Source organism: Leptodactylus fuscus, chromosome 1 (assembly GCF_031893055.1).
Source record: "Leptodactylus fuscus isolate aLepFus1 chromosome 1, aLepFus1.hap2, whole genome shotgun sequence".
In the NCBI taxonomy this organism is placed as follows: Eukaryota; Metazoa; Chordata; class Amphibia; order Anura; family Leptodactylidae; genus Leptodactylus; species Leptodactylus fuscus.
Genome location: NC_134265.1, coordinates 338,667,323 through 338,690,229, shown reverse-complemented (window position 1 = coordinate 338,690,229; position 22,907 = coordinate 338,667,323). Strand labels below are relative to the sequence as shown.

At 31.7% G+C, this 22,907-nt stretch overlaps 1 protein-coding gene across 5 annotated transcripts in view; it reads left to right on the top strand.

Moving 5' to 3' along the window:
• Positions 1-22,907, top strand: part of APBB2 (amyloid beta precursor protein binding family B member 2) — a 385,145-nt gene that overhangs the window by 298,019 nt on the left and 64,219 nt on the right. For all 5 annotated transcript variants that reach the window (XM_075261547.1, XM_075261546.1, XM_075261581.1 and 2 more), the window contains one exon: positions 18,899-19,026. In XM_075261547.1, coding sequence (XP_075117648.1) covers positions 18,899-19,026 — 128 coding nt within the window. The remainder of the gene's footprint in view (positions 1-18,898; positions 19,027-22,907) is intronic.

Below are 22,907 nucleotides of genomic sequence, written 5' to 3'. Positions count from 1 at the left end.
ATCTATCTATCTATCTATCTTACATTTATTAACATAATACATACCATATATAAATTGGTGTTTCAGTGAGTTTCTGAGAACATACATATATGTAGATGTATAGATAAATATGTAGATAGATTATATAAATATATAACACAACATACAGAACATACAGATTATCTATCTATCTATCTATCTATCTATCTATCTATCTATCTATCTATCTCCTATCTATCTATCTCCTATCTATCTATCTATCTCCTATCTATCTATCTATCTATCTATCTCCTATCTATCTATTTCGTATCTATCTATCTCGTATCTATCTATCTCCTATCTATCTATCTCCTATCTATCTATCTCCTATCTATCTATCTCTTATCTATCTATCTATCTATCTCCTTTCTAACTATCTATCTATCTATCTATCTATCTCCTATCTATCTATCTATCTATCTATCTCCTATCTCTCTATCTATCTATCTATCTATCTATCTCCTATCTATCTATCTATCTATCTATCTCCTATCTATCTATCTATCTATCTATCTCCTATCTCTCTATCTATCTATCTATCTATCTCCTTTCTAACTATCTATCTATCTATCTATCTATCTATCTCCTATCTATCTATCTATCTATCTATCTATCTATCTATCTCCTATCTCTCTATCTATCTATCTATCTATCTCCTATCTATCTATCTATCTATCTCCTATCTATCTATCTATCTATCTATCTATCTATCTCCTATCTATCTATCTATCTATCTATCTATCTATCTCCTATCTATCTATCTATCTATCTATCTATCTCCTATCTATCTATCCATCTATCTATCTATCTATCTATCTATCTATCTCCTATCTATCTATCTATCTATCTATCTATCTATCTTACATTTATTAACATAATACATACCATATATAAATTGGTGTTTCAGTGAGTTTCTGAGAACATACATATATGTAGATGTATAGATAAATATGTAGATAGATTATATAAATATATAACACAACATACAGAACGTACAGATTATCTATCTATCTATCTATCTATCTATCTATCTATCTATCTATCTATCTCCTATCTATCTATCTCCTATCTATCTATCTCTCTATCTATCTATCTCCTATCTATCTATCTATCTATCTCCTATCTATCTATCTATCTATCTATCTTCTATCTATCTATCTATGTATCTCCTATCTATCTATCTATCTATCTCCTATCTATCTATCTATCTATCTCCTATCTATCTATCTATCTATCGCCTATCTATCTATCTATCTATCTATCTATCTCCTATCTATCTATCTATCTATCTATCTATCTCCTATCTATCTATCTATCTATCTATCTATCTATCTATCTATCTCCTATCTATCTATCTATCTATCTCCTATCTATCTATCTATCTATCTATCTATCTATCTATCTATCTATCTATCTTACATTTATTAACATAATACATACCATATATAAATTGGTGTTTCAGTGAGTTTCTGAGAACATACATATATGTAGATGTATAGATAAATATGTAGATAGATTATATAAATATATAACACAACATACAGAACATACAGATTATCTATCTATCTATCTATCTCCTATCTATCTATCTATCTATCTATCTCCTATCTATCTATCTATCTATCTATCTCCTATCTATCTATCTATCTATCTATCTATCTCCTATCTATCTATCTATCTATCTATCTCCTATCTATCTATCTATCTATCTATCTATCTCCTATCTATCTATCTATCTATCTATCTATCTATCTATCTCTATCTCCTATCTATCTATCTATCTATCTATCTATCTATCTCCTATCTATCTATCTATCTATCTATCTATCTATCTATCTCCTATCTATCTATCTATCTATCTATCTATCTATCTATCTCCTATCTATCTATCTATCTATCTATCTCCTATCTCTCTATCTATCTATCTATCTATCTATCTATCTATCTATCTCCTATCTATCTATCTATCTATCTATCTATCTATCTATCTATCTTACATTTATTAACATAATACATACCATATATAAATTGGTGTTTCAGTGAGTTTCTGAGAACATACATATATGTAGATGTATAGATAAATATGTAGATAGATTATATAAATATATAACACAACATACAGAACATACAGATTATCTATCTATCTATCTATCTATCTATCTATCTATCTATCTATCTATCTCCTTTCTAACTATCTATCTATCTCCTATCTATCTATCTATCTATCTATCTATCTATCTATCTCCTATCTCTCTATCTATCTATCTATCTATCTATCTATCTATCTATCTCCTATCTATCTATCTATCTCCTATCTATCTATCTATCTATCTATCTATCTATCTCCTATCTATCTATCTATCTATCTATCTATCTATCTATCTATCTCCTATCTCTCTATCTATCTATCTATCTCCTATCTATCTATCTCCTATCTATCTATCTATCTATCTATCTCCTATCTATCTATCTATCTATCTATCTATCTATCTATCTATCTCCTATCTATCTATCTATCTATCTATCTATCTATCTATCTATCTCCTATCTATCTATCTATCTATCTATCTATCTATCTCCTATCTATCTATCTATCTATCTATCTATCTATCTCCTATCTCTCTATCTATCTATCTATCTATCTATCTATCTATCTCCTATCTATCTATCTATCTATCTTACATTTATTAACATAATACATACCATATATAAATTGGTGTTTCAGTGAGTTTCTGAGAACATACATATATGTAGATGTATAGATAAATATGTAGATAGATTATATAAATATATAACACAACATACAGAACATACAGATTATCTATCTATCTATCTATCTATCTATCTATCTATCTATCTATCTCCTTTCTAACTATCTATCTATCTCCTATCTATCTATCTATCTATCTATCTATCTCCTATCTCTCTATCTATCTATCTATCTCCTATCTATCTATCTCCTATCTATCTATCTATCTATCTCCTATCTATCTATCTATCTATCTATCTCCTATCTATCTATCTATCTATCTATCTCCTATCTATCTATCTATCTATCTATCTCCTATCTCTCTATCTATCTATCTATCTATCTATCTATCTATCTCCTATCTATCTATCTCTCTATCTATCTATCTATCTCCTATCTATCTATCTATCTCCTATCTATCTATCTATCTATCTATCTATCTATCTATCTATCTCCTATCTATCTATCTATCTATCTATCTCCTATCTATCTATCTATCTATCTATCTATCTATCTATCTCCTATCTATCTATCTATCTATCTCCTATCTCTCTATCTATCTATCTATCTATCTATCTATCTATCTATCTCCTATCTATCTATCTATCTATCTATCTATCTATCTCCTATCTCTCTATCTATCTATCTATCTATCTATCTATCTATCTATCTATCTATCTATCTCCTATCTATCTATCTATCTATCTATCTATCTATCTTACATTTATTAACATAATACATACCATATATAAATTGGTGTTTCAGTGAGTTTCTGAGAACATACATATATGTAGATGTATAGATAAATATGTAGATAGATTATATAAATATATAACACAACATACAGAACGTACAGATTATCTATCTATCTATCTATCTATCTATCTATCTATCTCCTATCTATCTATCTCCTATCTATCTATCTCTCTATCTATCTATCTCCTATCTATCTATCTATCTATCTATCTATCTATCTATCTCCTATCTATCTATCTATCTATCTATCTATCTTCTATCTATCTATCTATCTATCTATCTATCTCCTATCTATCTATCTATCTATCTATCTCCTATCTATCTATCTATCTATCGCCTATCTATCTATCTATCTATCTATCTATCTATCTATCTCCTATCTATCTATCTATCTATCTATCTATCTATCTATCTCCTATCTATCTATCTATCTATCTATCTCCTATCTATCTATCTCCTATCTATCTATCTATCTATCTATCTATCTATCTATCTATCTATCTTACATTTATTAACATAATACATACCATATATAAATTGGTGTTTCAGTGAGTTTCTGAGAACATACATATATGTAGATGTATAGATAAATATGTAGATAGATTATATAAATATATAACACAACATACAGAACATACAGATTATCTATCTATCTATCTATCTATCTCCTATCTATCTATCTCCTATCTATCTATCTATCTCCTATCTATCTATCTATCTATCTATCTCCTATCTATCTATTTCGTATCTATCTATCTCGTATCTATCTATCTCCTATCTATCTATCTCCTATCTATCTATCTCCTATCTATCTATCTCTTATCTATCTATCTATCTATCTATCTCCTTTCTAACTATCTATCTATCTATCTATCTATCTATCTCCTATCTATCTATCTATCTATCTATCTATCTATCTATCTATCTATCTATCTCCTATCTCTCTATCTATCTATCTATCTCCTATCTATCTATCTCCTATCTATCTATCTATCTATCTATCTATCTATCTCCTATCTATCTATCTATCTATCTATCTATCTATCTCCTATCTATCTATCTATCTATCTATCTATCTCCTATCTATCTATCTATCTATCTATCTCCTATCTATCTATCTATCTCCTATCTATCTATCTATCTATCTATCTATCTATCTATCTATCTCCTATCTATCTATCTATCTATCTATCTATCTCCTATCTCTCTATCTATCTATCTATCTATCTCCTATCTATCTATCTATCTATCTATCTCCTATCTATCTATCTATCTATCTATCTATCTATCTATCTATCTCCTATCTATCTATCTATCTATCTATCTCCTATCTCTCTATCTATCTATCTATCTATCTATCTATCTATCTATCTCCTATCTCTCTATCTATCTATCTATCTATCTATCTATCTATCTATCTATCTTACATTTATTAACATAATATATACCATATATAAATTGGTGTTTCAGTGAGTTTCTGAGAACATACATATATGTAGATGTATAGATAAATATGTAGATAGATTATATAAATATATAACACAACATACAGAACATACAGATTATCTATCTATCTATCTATCTATCTATCTATCTATCTATCTATCTCCTTTCTAACTATCTATCTATCTATCTCCTATCTATCTATCTATCTATCTATCTATCTATCTCCTATCTCTCTATCTATCTATCTATCTATCTATCTATCTATCTCCTATCTATCTCCTATCTAGCTATCTATCTATCTATCTATCTCCTATCTATCTATCTATCTATCTCCTATCTATCTATCTATCTATCTATCTATCTATCTCCTATCTATCTATCTATCTATCTATCTATCTCCTATCTATCTATCTATCTATCTATCTATCTATCTATCTCTCTATCTCCTATCTCTCTATCTATCTATCTATCTATCTATCTCCTATCTATCTATCTATCTATCTATCTATCTATCTATCTATCTTACATTTATTAACATAATACATACCATATATAAATTGGTGTTTCAGTGAGTTTCTGAGAACATACATATATGTAGATGTATAGATAAATATGTAGATAGATTATATAAATATATAACACAACATACAGAACATACAGATTATCTATCTATCTATCTATCTATCTCCTTTCTAACTATCTATCTATCTCCTATCTATCTATCTATCTATCTATCTCCTATCTCTCTATCTATCTATCTATCTATCTCCTATCTATCTATCTCCTATCTATCTATCTATCTATCTATCTCCTATCTATCTATCTATCTATCTATCTATCTATCTCCTATCTATCTATCTATCTATCTATCTATCTATCTATCTATCTCCTATCTATCTATCTATCTATCTATCTATCTATCTATCTCCTATCTCTCTATCTATCTATCTATCTATCTATCTATCTATCTCCTATCTATCTATCTATCTATCTATCTATCTATCTATCTATCTTACATTTATTAACATAATACATACCATATATAAATTGGTGTTTCAGTGAGTTTCTGAGAACATACATATATGTAGATGTATAGATAAATATGTAGATAGATTATATAAATATATAACACAACATACAGAACGTACAGATTATCTATCTATCTATCTATCTATCTATCTATCTATCTCCTATCTATCTCCTATCTATCTATCTCTCTATCTATCTATCTCCTATCTATCTATCTATCTATCTATCTATCTATCTATCTATCTCCTATCTATCTATCTATCTTCTATCTATCTATCTATCTATCTATCTATCTATCTCCTATCTATCTATCTATCTATCTATCTATCTATCTATCTCCTATCTATCTATCTATCTATCTATCTATCTATCTATCTCCTATCTATCTATCTATCGCCTATCTATCTATCTATCTATCTATCTATCTATCTATCTCCTATCTATCTATCTATCTATCTATCTCCTATCTATCTATCTATCTATCTATCTATCTATCTATCTCCTATCTATCTATCTATCTATCTATCTATCTCCTATCTATCTATCTATCTCCTATCTATCTATCTATCTATCTATCTATCTATCTATCTATCTATCTTACATTTATTAACATAATACATACCATATATAAATTGGTGTTTCAGTGAGTTTCTGAGAACATACATATATGTAGATGTATAGATAAATATGTAGATAGATTATATAAATATATAACACAACATACAGAACATACAGATTATCTATCTATCTATCTATCTATCTATCTATCTCCTATCTATCTATCTCCTATCTATCTATCTATCTATCTCCTATCTATCTATCTATCTATCTATCTATCTATCTCCTATCTATCTATCTATCTATCTATCTATCTATCTATCTATCTATCTCCTATCTATCTATCTATCTCCTTTCTAACTATCTATCTATCTATCTATCTATCTCCTATCTATCTATCTATCTATCTATCTATCTATCTCCTATCTCTCTATCTATCTATCTATCTATCTCCTATCTATCTATCTCCTATCTATCTATCTATCTATCTATCTATCTATCTCCTATCTATCTATCTATCTATCTATCTATCTCCTATCTATCTATCTATCTCCTATCTATCTATCTATCTATCTATCTATCTCCTATCTATCTATCTATCATCTATCTATCTATCTATCTATCTATCTATCTATCTATCTCCTATCTATCTATCTATCTATCTATCTATCTATCTATCTCCTATCTATCTATCTATCTATCTATCTATCTCCTATCTCTCTATCTATCTATCTATCTCCTATCTATCTATCTATCTATCTATCTATCTATCTATCTTACATTTATTAACATAATATATACCATATATAAATTGGTGTTTCAGTGAGTTTCTGAGAACATACATATATGTAGATGTATAGATAAATATGTAGATAGATTATATAAATATATAACACAACATACAGAACATACAGATTATCTATCTATCTATCTCCTTTCTAACTATCTATCTATCTATCTATCTCCTATCTATCTATCTATCTATCTCCTATCTCTCTATCTATCTATCTATCTATCTATCTATCTCCTATCTATCTATCTATCTCCTATCTATCTATCTATCTATCTCCTATCTATCTATCTATCTATCTATCTATCTATCTCCTATCTATCTATCTATCTATCTATCTCCTATCTATCTATCTATCTATCTATCTATCTCCTATCTATCTATCTATCTATCTATCTATCTATCTATCTATCTCCTATCTCTCTATCTATCTATCTATCTATCTATCTATCTCCTATCTATCTATCTATCTATCTATCTATCTATCTTACATTTATTAACATAATACATACCATATATAAATTGGTGTTTCAGTGAGTTTCTGAGAACATACATATATGTAGATGTATAGATAAATATGTAGATAGATTATATAAATATATAACACAACATACAGAACATACAGATTATCTATCTATCTATCTATCTATCTATCTATCTATCTCCTATCTATCTATCTATCTATCTATCTATCTCCTATCTCTCTATCTATCTATCTATCTATCTATCTATCTATCTCCTATCTATCTATCTATCTATCTATCTATCTATCTATCTATCTATCTATCTTACATTTATTAACATAATACATACCATATATAAATTGGTGTTTCAGTGAGTTTCTGAGAACATACATATATGTAGATGTATAGATAAATATGTAGATAGATTATATAAATATATAACACAACATACAGAACATACAGATTATCTATCTATCTATCTATCTATCTATCTATCTATCTATCTATCTCCTTTCTAACTATCTATCTATCTCCTATCTATCTATCTATCTATCTATCTATCTATCTATCTCCTATCTCTCTATCTATCTATCTATCTATCTCCTATCTATCTATCTCCTATCTATCTATCTATCTATCTATCTATCTATCTATCTCCTATCTATCTATCTATCTATCTATCTCCTATCTATCTATCTATCTATCTATCTATCTATCTATCTATCTATCTCCTATCTATCTATCTATCTATCTATCTATCTCCTATCTCTCTATCTATCTATCTATCTATCTATCTATCTCCTATCTATCTATCTATCTATCTATCTATCTATCTATCTATCTTACATTTATTAACATAATACATACCATATATAAATTGGTGTTTCAGTGAGTTTCTGAGAACATACATATATGTAGATGTATAGATAAATATGTAGATAGATTATATAAATATATAACACAACATACAGAACGTACAGATTATCTATCTATCTATCTATCTATCTATCTCCTATCTATCTATCTCCTATCTATCTATCTATCTCTCTATCTATCTATCTCCTATCTATCTATCTATCTATCTATCTATCTATCTATCTATCTCCTATCTATCTATCTATCTATCTATCTATCTTCTATCTATCTATCTATCTATCTATCTCCTATCTATCTATCTATCTATCTATCTCCTATCTATCTATCTATCTATCTATCTATCTATCTATCTCCTATCTATCTATCTATCGCCTATCTATCTATCTATCTATCTATCTCCTATCTATCTATCTATCTATCTATCTCCTATCTATCTATCTATCTATCTATCTCCTATCTATCTATCTATCTCCTATCTATCTATCTATCTATCTATCTATCTATCTATCTATCTTACATTTATTAACATAATACATACCATATATAAATTGGTGTTTCAGTGAGTTTCTGAGAACATACATATATGTAGATGTATAGATAAATATGTAGATAGATTATATAAATATATAACACAACATACAGAACATACAGATTATCTATCTATCTATCTATCTATCTATCTATCTATCTATCTCCTATCTATCTATCTCCTATCTATCTATCTATCTCCTATCTATCTATCTATCTATCTATCTCCTATCTATCTATTTCGTATCTATCTATCTCGTATCTATCTATCTCCTATCTATCTATCTCCTATCTATCTATCTCCTATCTATCTATCTCTTATCTATCTATCTATCTATCTATCTATCTATCTATCTATCTATCTCCTTTCTAACTATCTATCTATCTATCTATCTATCTCCTATCTATCTATCTATCTATCTATCTATCTATCTCCTATCTATCTATCTATCTATCTATCTATCTATCTCCTATCTATCTATCTATCTATCTATCTATCTATCTATCTATCTCCTATCTATCTATCTATCTATCTATCTCCTATCTCTCTATCTATCTATCTATCTATCTCCTTTCTAACTATCTATCTATCTATCTATCTCCTATCTATCTATCTATCTATCTATCTCCTATCTCTCTATCTATCTATCTATCTATCTCCTATCTATCTATCTATCTATCTATCTATCTCCTATCTATCTATCTATCTATCTATCTCCTATCTATCTATCTATCTATCTATCTATCTATCTATCTATCTATCTCCTATCTATCTATCTATCTATCTATCTCCTATCTATCTATCCATCTATCTATCTATCTCCTATCTATCTATCTATCTATCTATCTATCTATCTATCTATCTATCTTACATTTATTAACATAATACATACCATATATAAATTGGTGTTTCAGTGAGTTTCTGAGAACATACATATATGTAGATGTATAGATAAATATGTAGATAGATTATATAAATATATAACACAACATACAGAACATACAGATTATCTATCTATCTATCTATCTATCTATCTATCTATCTATCTATCTATCTATCTCCTATCTATCTATCTCCTATCTATCTATCTATCTCCTATCTATCTATCTATCTATCTATCTCCTATCTATCTATTTCGTATCTATCTATCTCGTATCTATCTATCTCCTATCTATCTATCTCCTATCTATCTATCTCCTATCTATCTATCTCTTATCTATCTATCTATCTATCTATCTATCTCCTTTCTAACTATCTATCTATCTATCTATCTATCTATCTCCTATCTATCTATCTATCTATCTATCTATCTATCTATCTATCTATCTCCTATCTCTCTATCTATCTATCTATCTATCTATCTCCTATCTATCTATCTATCTATCTATCTATCTATCTCCTATCTATCTATCTATCTATCTATCTCCTATCTCTCTATCTATCTATCTATCTATCTATCTATCTCCTTTCTAACTATCTATCTATCTATCTATCTATCTCCTATCTATCTATCTATCTATCTATCTATCTCCTATCTCTCTATCTATCTATCTATCTATCTCCTATCTATCTATCTATCTATCTATCTATCTCCTATCTATCTATCTATCTATCTATCTATCTATCTATCTCCTATCTATCTATCTATCTATCTATCTATCTATCTCCTATCTATCTATCTATCTATCTATCTATCTCCTATCTATCTATCCATCTATCTATCTATCTATCTATCTCCTATCTATCTATCTATCTATCTATCTATCTATCTATCTATCTATCTATCTATCTTACATTTATTAACATAATACATACCATATATAAATTGGTGTTTCAGTGAGTTTCTGAGAACATACATATATGTAGATGTATAGATAAATATGTAGATAGATTATATAAATATATAACACAACATACAGAACGTACAGATTATCTATCTATCTATCTATCTATCTATCTATCTATCTATCTATCTATCTCCTATCTATCTATCTCCTATCTATCTATCTCTCTATCTATCTATCTCCTATCTATCTATCTATCTCCTATCTATCTATCTATCTATCTATCTATCTATCTATCTATGTATCTCCTATCTATCTATCTATCTATCTATCTATCTATCTATCTCCTATCTATCTATCTATCTATCTATCTATCTATCTATCTATCTATCTCCTATCTATCTATCTATCGCCTATCTATCTATCTATCTATCTCCTATCTATCTATCTATCTATCTATCTATCTCCTATCTATCTATCTATCTATCTATCTCCTATCTATCTATCTATCTATCTCCTATCTATCTATCTATCTATCTATCTATCTATCTATCTTACATTTATTAACATAATACATACCATATATAAATTGGTGTTTCAGTGAGTTTCTGAGAACATACATATATGTAGATGTATAGATAAATATGTAGATAGATTATATAAATATATAACACAACATACAGAACATACAGATTATCTATCTATCTATCTATCTCCTATCTATCTATCTATCTATCTATCTATCTATCTCCTATCTATCTATCTATCTATCTATCTATCTATCTATCTCCTATCTATCTATCTATCTATCTATCTATCTATCTATCTATCTATCTATCTTACATTTATTAACATAATACATACCATATATAAATTGGTGTTTCAGTGAGTTTCTGAGAACATACATATATGTAGATGTATAGATAAATATGTAGATAGATTATATAAATATATAACACAACATACAGAACGTACAGATTATCTATCTATCTATCTATCTATCTCCTATCTATCTATCTCCTATCTATCTATCTCTCTATCTATCTATCTATCTCCTATCTATCTATCTATCTATCTATCTATCTATCTATCTCCTATCTATCTATCTATCTATCTATCTTCTATCTATCTATCTATCTATCTATCTATCTCCTATCTATCTATCTATCTATCTATCTATCTATCTCCTATCTATCTATCTATCTCCTATCTATCTATCTATCGCCTATCTATCTATCTATCTATCTATCTCCTATCTATCTATCTATCTATCTATCTATCTATCTATCTCCTATCTATCTATCTATCTATCTATCTATCTATCTATCTCCTATCTATCTATCTATCTCCTATCTATCTATCTATCTATCTATCTATCTATCTATCTATCTATCTATCTTACATTTATTAACATAATACATACCATATATAAATTGGTGTTTCAGTGAGTTTCTGAGAACATACATATATGTAGATGTATAGATAAATATGTAGATAGATTATATAAATATATAACACAACATACAGAACATACAGATTATCTATCTATCTATCTATCTATCTCCTATCTATCTATCTCCTATCTATCTATCTATCTCCTATCTATCTATCTATCTATCTATCTCCTATCTATCTATTTCGTATCTATCTATCTCGTATCTATCTATCTCCTATCTATCTATCTCCTATCTATCTATCTCCTATCTATCTATCTCTTATCTATCTATCTATCTATCTATCTATCTATCTATCTCCTTTCTAACTATCTATCTATCTATCTATCTATCTATCTATCTATCTCCTATCTATCTATCTATCTATCTATCTCCTATCTATCTATCTATCTATCTATCTCCTATCTATCTATCTATCTATCTATCTATCTATCTATCTATCTCCTATCTATCTATCTATCTATCTCCTATCTCTCTATCTATCTATCTATCTATCTATCTATCTATCTCCTTTCTAACTATCTATCTATCTATCTATCTATCTCCTATCTATCTATCTATCTATCTATCTCCTATCTCTCTATCTATCTATCTATCTATCTCCTATCTATCTATCTATCTATCTATCTATCTCCTATCTATCTATCTATCTATCTATCTCCTATCTATCTATCTATCTATCTATCTATCTATCTATCTATCTCCTATCTATCTATCTATCTATCTATCTCCTATCTATCTATCCATCTATCTATCTATCTATCTCCTATCTATCTATCTATCTATCTATCTATCTATCTATCTATCTTACATTTATTAACATAATACATACCATATATAAATTGGTGTTTCAGTGAGTTTCTGAGAACATACATATATGTAGATGTATAGATAAATATGTAGATAGATTATATAAATATATAACACAACATACAGAACATACAGATTATCTATCTATCTATCTATCTATCTATCTATCTATCTCCTATCTATCTATCTCCTATCTATCTATCTATCTATCTCCTATCTATCTATCTATCTATCTATCTATCTATCTATCTATCTCCTATCTATCTATTTCGTATCTATCTATCTCGTATCTATCTATCTCCTATCTATCTATCTCCTATCTATCTATCTCCTATCTATCTATCTCTTATCTATCTATCTATCTATCTATCTATCTCCTTTCTAACTATCTATCTATCTATCTATCTATCTCCTATCTATCTATCTATCTATCTATCTATCTATCTATCTCCTATCTCTCTATCTATCTATCTATCTATCTATCTATCTCCTATCTATCTATCTATCTATCTATCTATCTATCTATCTCCTATCTATCTATCTATCTATCTATCTATCTATCTATCTCCTATCTCTCTATCTATCTATCTATCTATCTATCTATCTATCTCCTTTCTAACTATCTATCTATCTATCTATCTATCTCCTATCTATCTATCTATCTATCTATCTATCTATCTATCTCCTATCTCTCTATCTATCTATCTATCTATCTCCTATCTATCTATCTATCTATCTATCTATCTCCTATCTATCTATCTATCTATCTATCTATCTATCTCCTATCTATCTATCTATCTATCTATCTCCTATCTATCTATCCATCTATCTATCTATCTATCTATCTCCTATCTATCTAGCTATCTATCTATCTATCTATCTATCTATCTATCTTACATTTATTAACATAATACATACCATATATAAATTGGTGTTTCAGTGAGTTTCTGAGAACATACATATATGTAGATGTATAGATAAATATGTAGATAGATTATATAAATATATAACACAACATACAGAACGTACAGATTATCTATCTATCTATCTATCTATCTATCTATCTCCTATCTATCTATCTCCTATCTATCTATCTCTCTATCTATCTATCTCCTATCTATCTATCTATCTCCTATCTATCTATCTATCTATCTATCTATCTTCTATCTATCTATCTATGTATCTCCTATCTATCTATCTATCTATCTATCTATCTATCTCCTATCTATCTATCTATCTATCTATCTATCTATCTATCTATCTCCTATCTATCTATCTATCGCCTATCTATCTATCTATCTATCTCCTATCTATCTATCTATCTATCTATCTATCTCCTATCTATCTATCTATCTATCTATCTCCTATCTATCTATCTATCTATCTATCTATCTATCTATCTATCTTACATTTATTAACATAATACATACCATATATAAATTGGTGTTTCAGTGAGTTTCTGAGAACATACATATATGTAGATGTATAGATAAATATGTAGATAGATTATATAAATATATAACACAACATACAGAACATACAGATTATCTATCTATCTATCTCCTATCTATCTATCTATCTATCTATCTATCTATCTATCTATCTATCTCCTATCTATCTATCTATCTATCTATCTATCTATCTCCTATCTATCTATCTATCTATCTATCTATCTATCTATCTCCTATCTATCTATCTATCTATCTATCTATCTCCTATCTCTCTATCTATCTATCTATCTATCTATCTATCTATCTATCTATCTCCTATCTATCTATCTATCTATCTATCTATCTATCTCCTATCTATCTATCTATCTATCTATCTATCTCCTATCTCTCTATCTATCTATCTATCTATCTATCTATCTATCTCCTTTCTAACTATCTATCTATCTATCTATCTATCTCCTATCTATCTATCTATCTATCTATCTATCTATCTCCTATCTCTCTATCTATCTATCTATCTCCTATCTATCTATCTATCTATCTATCTATCTATCTCCTATCTATCTATCTATCTATCTATCTATCTATCTATCTCCTATCTATCTATCTATCTATCTATCTATCTCCTATCTATCTATCCATCTATCTATCTATCTATCTATCTCCTATCTATCTAGCTATCTATCTATCTATCTATCTATCTATCTATCTATCTTACATTTATTAACATAATACATACCATATATAAATTGGTGTTTCAGTGAGTTTCTGAGAACATACATATATGTAGATGTATAGATAAATATGTAGATAGTTTATATAAATATATAACACAACATACAGAACGTACAGATTATCTATCTATCTATCTATCTATCTATCTATCTATCTCCTATCTATCTATCTCCTATCTATCTATCTCTCTATCTATCTATCTCCTATCTATCTATCTATCTCCTATCTATCTATCTATCTATCTATCTATCTATCTTCTATCTATCTATCTATGTATCTCCTATCTATCTATCTATCTATCTATCTATCTATCTATCTATCTATCTATCTCCTATCTATCTATCTATCTATCTATCTATCTCCTATCTATCTATCTATCGCCTATCTATCTATCTATCTATCTATCTATCTATCTCCTATCTATCTATCTATCTATCTATCTATCTCCTATCTATCTATCTATCTATCTATCTCCTATCTATCTATCTATCTATCTATCTATCTATCTATCTATCTATCTTACATTTATTAACATAATACATACCATATATAAATTGGTGTTTCAGTGAGTTTCTGAGAACATACATATATGTAGATGTATAGATAAATATGTAGATAGATTATATAAATATATAACACAACATACAGAACATACAGATTATCTATCTATCTATCTCCTATCTATCTATCTATCTATCTATCTATCTCCTATCTATCTATCTATCTATCTATCTATCTATCTATCTCCTATCTATCTATCTATCTATCTATCTATCTCCTATCTATCTATCTATCTATCTCCTATCTATCTATCTATCTATCTATCTATCTATCTATCTATCTCCTATCTATCTATCTATCTATCTATCTATCTATCTATCTATCTATCTATCTATCTCTATCTCCTATCTATCTATCTATCTATCTATCTATCTCCTATCTATCTATCTATCTATCTATCTATCTATCTATCTATCTCCTATCTATCTGTCTATCTATCTATCTATCTATCTCCTATCTATCTATCTATCTATCTATCTATCTATCTCCTATCTATCTATCTATCTATCTATCTATCTATCTATCTATCTATCTTACATTTATTAACATAATACATACCATATATAACTTGGTGTTTCAGTGAGTTTCTGAGAACATACATATATGTAGATGTATAGATAAATATGTAGATAGATTATATAAATATATAACACAACATACAGAACATACAGATTATCTATCTATCTATTTATCTATCTATCTATCTATCTATCTATCTAAGTTAACATAATACATATTACATATAAATTGGTGTTTCAGTGAGTGCAGATTTTCTGAGAACATACAGATATGTAGATAGATAGATAAATATTACAGATGAGTGAATAGTATTCGAAACTCTAGTTTCGAATACCTCGCTCCACAGGAATGAATGGGTGCGGCCGGCACTTAACCCCTTGCTGTTCACCCGCTCCCATTCATTCCTATGGGAGTGAGGTATTTGAAACTATGTTTCAAATACTATTCGAATCGACTCAAATATAGAAAAATTAGATAAATAGTACATATTACATTAATAAAGTGATGTTTCAGTGAATGCAGGGTTTCTGAGCAAATACAGATTTTATTTTGTATTCCTCACAAGCTTAAGAGTTTAACTATTTAATAATACGGCAATGTTTATTCACTTGGCAACTTTGTGTTTAACGTTAAATGTGTGCATTCTAGTACTTGTGTTTTTCCTTATGAAGAGGATTGTATATTAACCCATACCAGTTGGGGTGGATGTAAAACATATAACTCAGACTTACTCTCCCAAGCCTTATATAAAGTAGACACATTGTCATGAAATATTAACGATAGGCTAGGGGCTGGCATCTCCGTGTAGCTCACTACTGAGGCTTCAAAGGGATGCAGCTAATGTTCACTTGTAAGCACACATCTAGGTCACTTAATAAATCATACTACCGAATAGCAGAACATCATTTGTGATTAAAGCGAAAATGTAAAATGAATCTATTTATAAGTAACACACCGCCAGTTGTATCCTCACTACATTGTTATTACACCACACATAGTAAAATGACATGGAGGAAAAAGGAAAGGCAACCAATGGATCAAATAAAAGTGATCTTCCCCGGAAATCTGACTACACGGCACATTTATAGCAGCCTCGGATTTCTGATGTATATCCTTTAGTAAAGATACATGTAGATCTGCCATAGGCAAGTCCTCAATGTATGACCCTAGCCTTACCTTCCCTATAATAATCAAGTTTTGTAGAAGCAATCCTGAGGTATTTAGCCTAGGAACAGTTCTTCTAGCCACGGTAATCACAAAATTATGCCAGAGTTTGCTAAACTCATCTTATTACACATAACAACTTATCACAGGACTCAACACAAGCCATTGGCACAAATTCACTTACCGTACATACTCGAGTATAAGCCGAATTTTTCAGCACAGTTTTTGTACTGAAAAAGCCCCCCTCGGCTTATACTTGAGTCAGCAAAAAAAAAAAAAAAAAATCTGCAGTGCTCCTGTTCCGTCGGGAAGGGGTTAATAGGAGCATTGCAGATCCCCTATATTCTGCCAGAATGAATTCCAAGTGGGGGGAAGAAAAAACCCAGTCCTCAAGTTCAGGGAAGGGGCAGACAGACAGCCAAAACACCCCCTCCCCTTCCCCAGCATCTACTGCACCCAAAAACTCCGACCATTTTGATTTTGGAAATTTTCCAGTAGCTGCTGCATTCCCCCCCTCGGCTTATACTCGAGTCAATAAGTTTTCCCAGTTTTTTGTGGTAAAATTAGGGACCTCGGCTTATATTCGGGTCGGCTTATACTCAAGTATATACAGTATTTTTTTTTTTACATAAACTTGACTTTTTTTGCAAACTTATGATGGTTGCCTTTTATCTCCACTTGTGACTTTAAGGGGGAACTCTCATAAAGTAAAGTGGCGCTGATTCTGGCACGATAACTTGCGTAAGAATCAGCGCTGATAAGAAGACTCCCATTGACGGAAAACGGAACCCATTGAAGTCAATGGGAGTCTTTTTATCAGCGCTGATTCTGCCGTGAGTTATCGTGCCAGAATCAGCATCACTTTACTCCGTGTGAATGCCCCCTAATGGTCACAGGTGGTGTTTTTACACCATGTCCAGAAAATCTGATACAGGCTGCCCTCCTTTTTACAACATCTCCAACACTTTAGGTCTATCTCAGAGTAAACTAAAGGTAAAACTCGTTGTGACAATAACCGTATATTTGTTTCTTGGTAATGGGAACTTAGGTCTTGATAATCCTCCCCCATTGGGTTCAGTTAGATGGGAGGGGGTAAAGTCATACATGTAAAAACATGTATGTAGTAAATTAGTTTTTAATTTTTGCTGCCATGTGTAATATTCTAACCACAATTGATGGATTATTCCTTTTTTACTCTTTTCTAGGGTAAAGACATGTATCTTATTTTAGAGAATGACATGCTAAATCTAGTAGATCCTATGGACCGCACCCTCCTACATACACAGCCCATTGTAAGCATTCGAGTGTGGGGAGTGGGCCGAGATAATGGACGGTGAGTGCAGAAACCTTACTCCGGCTAGTGTGTAGTGTGTATCCTTGTAGTGAGTGCCGTGTATAAGGATATTCTCAGTGTATATGTATGCTTATGTGTCCAGTGCTATCGATTTGCCAAGTTGCTCTTTATTGCAGGAAGCTACTGTTTCTAAAGAGATCTATAGGGGGTCGGAGTTGCGCCTAAATCGTTCAAAGACATACGCCTCTTAATAAATTAGGCTCATCTCACTTCTATGCACAGTAGACTAATGTATGACACCAGACTTGATGAATTCCTCTTAATGTGTTTCTGTGGTACAATGGCCCGAGAAGTACCATTGCATAATAAATGTACAATGAGGCCATTGTATCCTCTGTCCTTCGTACCATCCAGCTACTTTTCTTCATAAGATACTGACTTTGAGATTCTTGTGTGAAACTCTGAACCCCATGAAGATTTCCATCCAAGAAGTTGAGATGATCTAGTCCACAGAGAGACACGAAACCTCAGACATTTTTGTAGTCTTTCAGTGTTTTTCTCACATACACTGGTCTACCAGGGCTGTAACCTACCTGCAGGATGTCTGTTCAGCCATGCACATGACACTACCTGGAAATACAAGCTATGTTTACCACGTTCTTTCTATTGTCTCCTGTCCTGGTCCCCAAAGGCGCTTGCTTTTATCTCCCCTTGCACTGTCACTGTGAATAAAGCTTAGTTGTAGTTCTGGTGCTGGTGTCTGTAAAGTGCCTGACATCATCTGTGTCAGATGCAATGCAAATCTTTGACTTGCCTTGTGCCGTCTCGGCTCCTTCATTATACATCTGAACGTCTCCTTTCATCTTATATAAGAGCACCTGTCCTGATCATTTAGGAGTCCTTCCATACTGCATTGTACAGGAATAATAGCTGACAGCGAGACCCTTTGATATAAATCAGTCGAGTTTTTATTTTCATTTTGGGGGAGTAAAGTGTTTTTTCCCTTAGACAAATGCTCTTCAAGCTGCAGACATCCGGGTGTCCTAACAAAGCAGACTGCTAAGTCACACCAAGCCAAGGGACATTACCCGAGGGTGTTTTAGTAACCTCCGCAGTCATTGAAGTAAGCTGTACAGGGTGAGAAAGTAACCATCACCTAGAGAAGTGACCTATAGGTCTACCAGCAGACGGATAAATGGTGCAATCTATATTATATGGTCCTGTTCTAAGCCTTTACAGTACTGAAAGGTCACTGAGACCTTACACCAGCTGCTTGTTCAGTGTCTTATACAAAGTTCTCTCTGATAACTTGCAATCCAGACCTTGTATACAGTATAGCCTGTAACCAGCTCTCATACATTATAATATTGTATTATAAGGGCTAAACTGTTGTGGAAAGCAGAGCCATAGCCGTCCCCAGACCCCTAATGCCTGAAGGGGTCCAATGGCCAGATACTAGTGTTCTGAATGCATATGAGGTGAGAAGGGGGTGGTACAGATTTTGCATTGGGGCTTTGGAGATTCAAGTTGCATTTCTGGAGACCAACATACTTGTAAATACTGTCCTGGCCAATAACTAAGCGTCCTAGTCCATAGGGAGACTTGTGTGCCCGTAGCAAGTGGTGAATGACCATCTAGCATATCACTCACACTTATTTACATGTGTCACTTCTTGTTAAAGGGATTCTACTATTAAAACTTTTTTTTTTGTGGATAAGACAGGCTATTCCTTAGAAGTACTGGTTTTTACCGGTATGTAAATGATTCTCCCGCAGCGATGGGGGCAGGCCCCAGTGCTCAAACAGCAATGAGGGCGTCCCCACCGCCCCCAGAGAAGTGTCTCCAAGCGCCGCCTCCTTCTTTGTCCGCCACGTCATCTTCAATGTTTTTTAGCGCAGGCTCGTAACGCAGAGCAGAGCAGACTGCGCAGGTGCACAGGTCACGGGAAAATGGCCGCTTGCACAGTATTGTTAGCGGCCATTTTCCCGTGGCCTGTGCGCCTGCGCAGTCTGCTCTGATAGGTTACGAGCCTGCGCCGGAAGAAGACATTGAACATGATGCGGCGGACGAAGAAGGAGGCGGTGCTTGGAGACACTTCTCTGGCAGCGGTAGAGATGCCCTCATCGCTGTTTGAGCGCTGGGGCCCGCCCCCATCGCTGCGAGAGAACTCATTTGCATACCGGTAAAAACCGGTATTTCTAAGGAACAGCGCGGCGGAGACCACGTCTAAAGGTAAGAGATGAATAGCCTTTCTAAAGGCTATTCCCACGTCTTATCCACAAAAAAAAAAAAGTTTTAATGGTAGAATCCCTTTAATGTCGTCGTTCATTCCCATACAGTTTGCAGCTGTTGGACACACATCCCCTCTTCACAATGGGATTTGTGCTACTGACAATAGATCATTTTTATGGTATCCTAAAAGATGCGATTCATCAGTGTCAACTGATCAGTGAGCCAGGACACCGATCGGAAATGAACGACCATTCGTCCAACTCAGCTACAAATGATGACGTTCAATGTTCAGGTCATAACTGCAGCCGATCATTGGCCTCACTGGTGATCTGTACACAAAGAACATGCGACCAACCGGACTCAGCAGCCATGTGCTGCTTATGCACAGGTTACCTGTGAGGCCAGTGAATTTATCAGGAATCTGTCTGCCGCCGCTGGTACGTGGTCCTCTCATAGGTGGCTTTTCTTTTCTTTTTTTAACACTATTTCTATCCTATAACAACATGGATTCATATTTAATAGTTTATCTTTATGTAAACTGGTAAAAGTATGCTCAAAGGCAGCCAGCCATGTTCGTCTCCATAAGGTAGGGCTAGTTCTGTTGAATGACCCTTGCTTTTTCCGGCTCATTCGCGTAGCTGTACATGAAATATGTAACTCATGTTTGGAAGCTTTTGCTTGTAGAAAAAAAATCACAATAATATAAAATGGCTAAAAAGTACAAGATAACTCCTACCCTCCACTACATGCTATGAAATGCAGCAATTCTCTGATAGGCTTCTATGGCAAGAGATTTATTTTAGTAATAATACAGCGATGTAGTCAAAAATTCTCATTGCTGCCTTGTAAGAAAGCTGGCTTATAGAATATAATCTGCTGGCCACGGAAATGAATGGCCATCCATATAATGCATTCACGTATTAGGCCCGTTCACACGGGGCAAAATGGTCTGGATTTTGATGCGGAATCCTAGTCAAAATCCGGCTCAAAAGACCGCCTTCCATTGAATTGCAATGGGACCCGGTCATTTCCTTTTTCCACGAGCATCCGCGTCAAGACAATCCTTCCGGACTAGGACCATTCATTTGGAAGCCGCAACTATCGGAAGCTGCGACAGGTGCATTTTAGTCCTGATTCTGATGCAGCTTCCTTCATCAAAATCAGGACCAACATATGCGGTCACTAGCCCCATTTGAACTTAGGCATTAGATTGATCTGTACAGGAGCCATAATGTGGTAGGTGGTAACTGTGACTTTTTAGGATGATGCCTAATCGGTAATCCACTTCTCAGGATAGGCGCCTGTAGTGTAGTGGCACAATGAATATATATATGACTAGTCTATTATGTGATAGTGAGAAATGTAATGGAAGCTGTGTATTGTACAACAAGACTGTTACTGTTATGTTACTGCTTCCCTCAATGGGCATTTGAAGAGGTGAGATCTTTGTGACTTCTGAGCAGCACAGGCTTCAGCATTCTCCATCCAAGATCCTTATGATGGGTCTTATGCAGTGGTCCTATGTTCTACAAGGAGGAATGCTTACAAGGTTCAGGTCTGGCGGTATTATGATTCATCCTTCCGTGCCGCCTTCCAAAGTTGCTTCTGTCTGAGCGCCATCAGTACAGAAACCTGTAAACATTGTCAAAAGTCAGTTGCTTGAGAGATTTTACTTAAGAGGCTTAAGA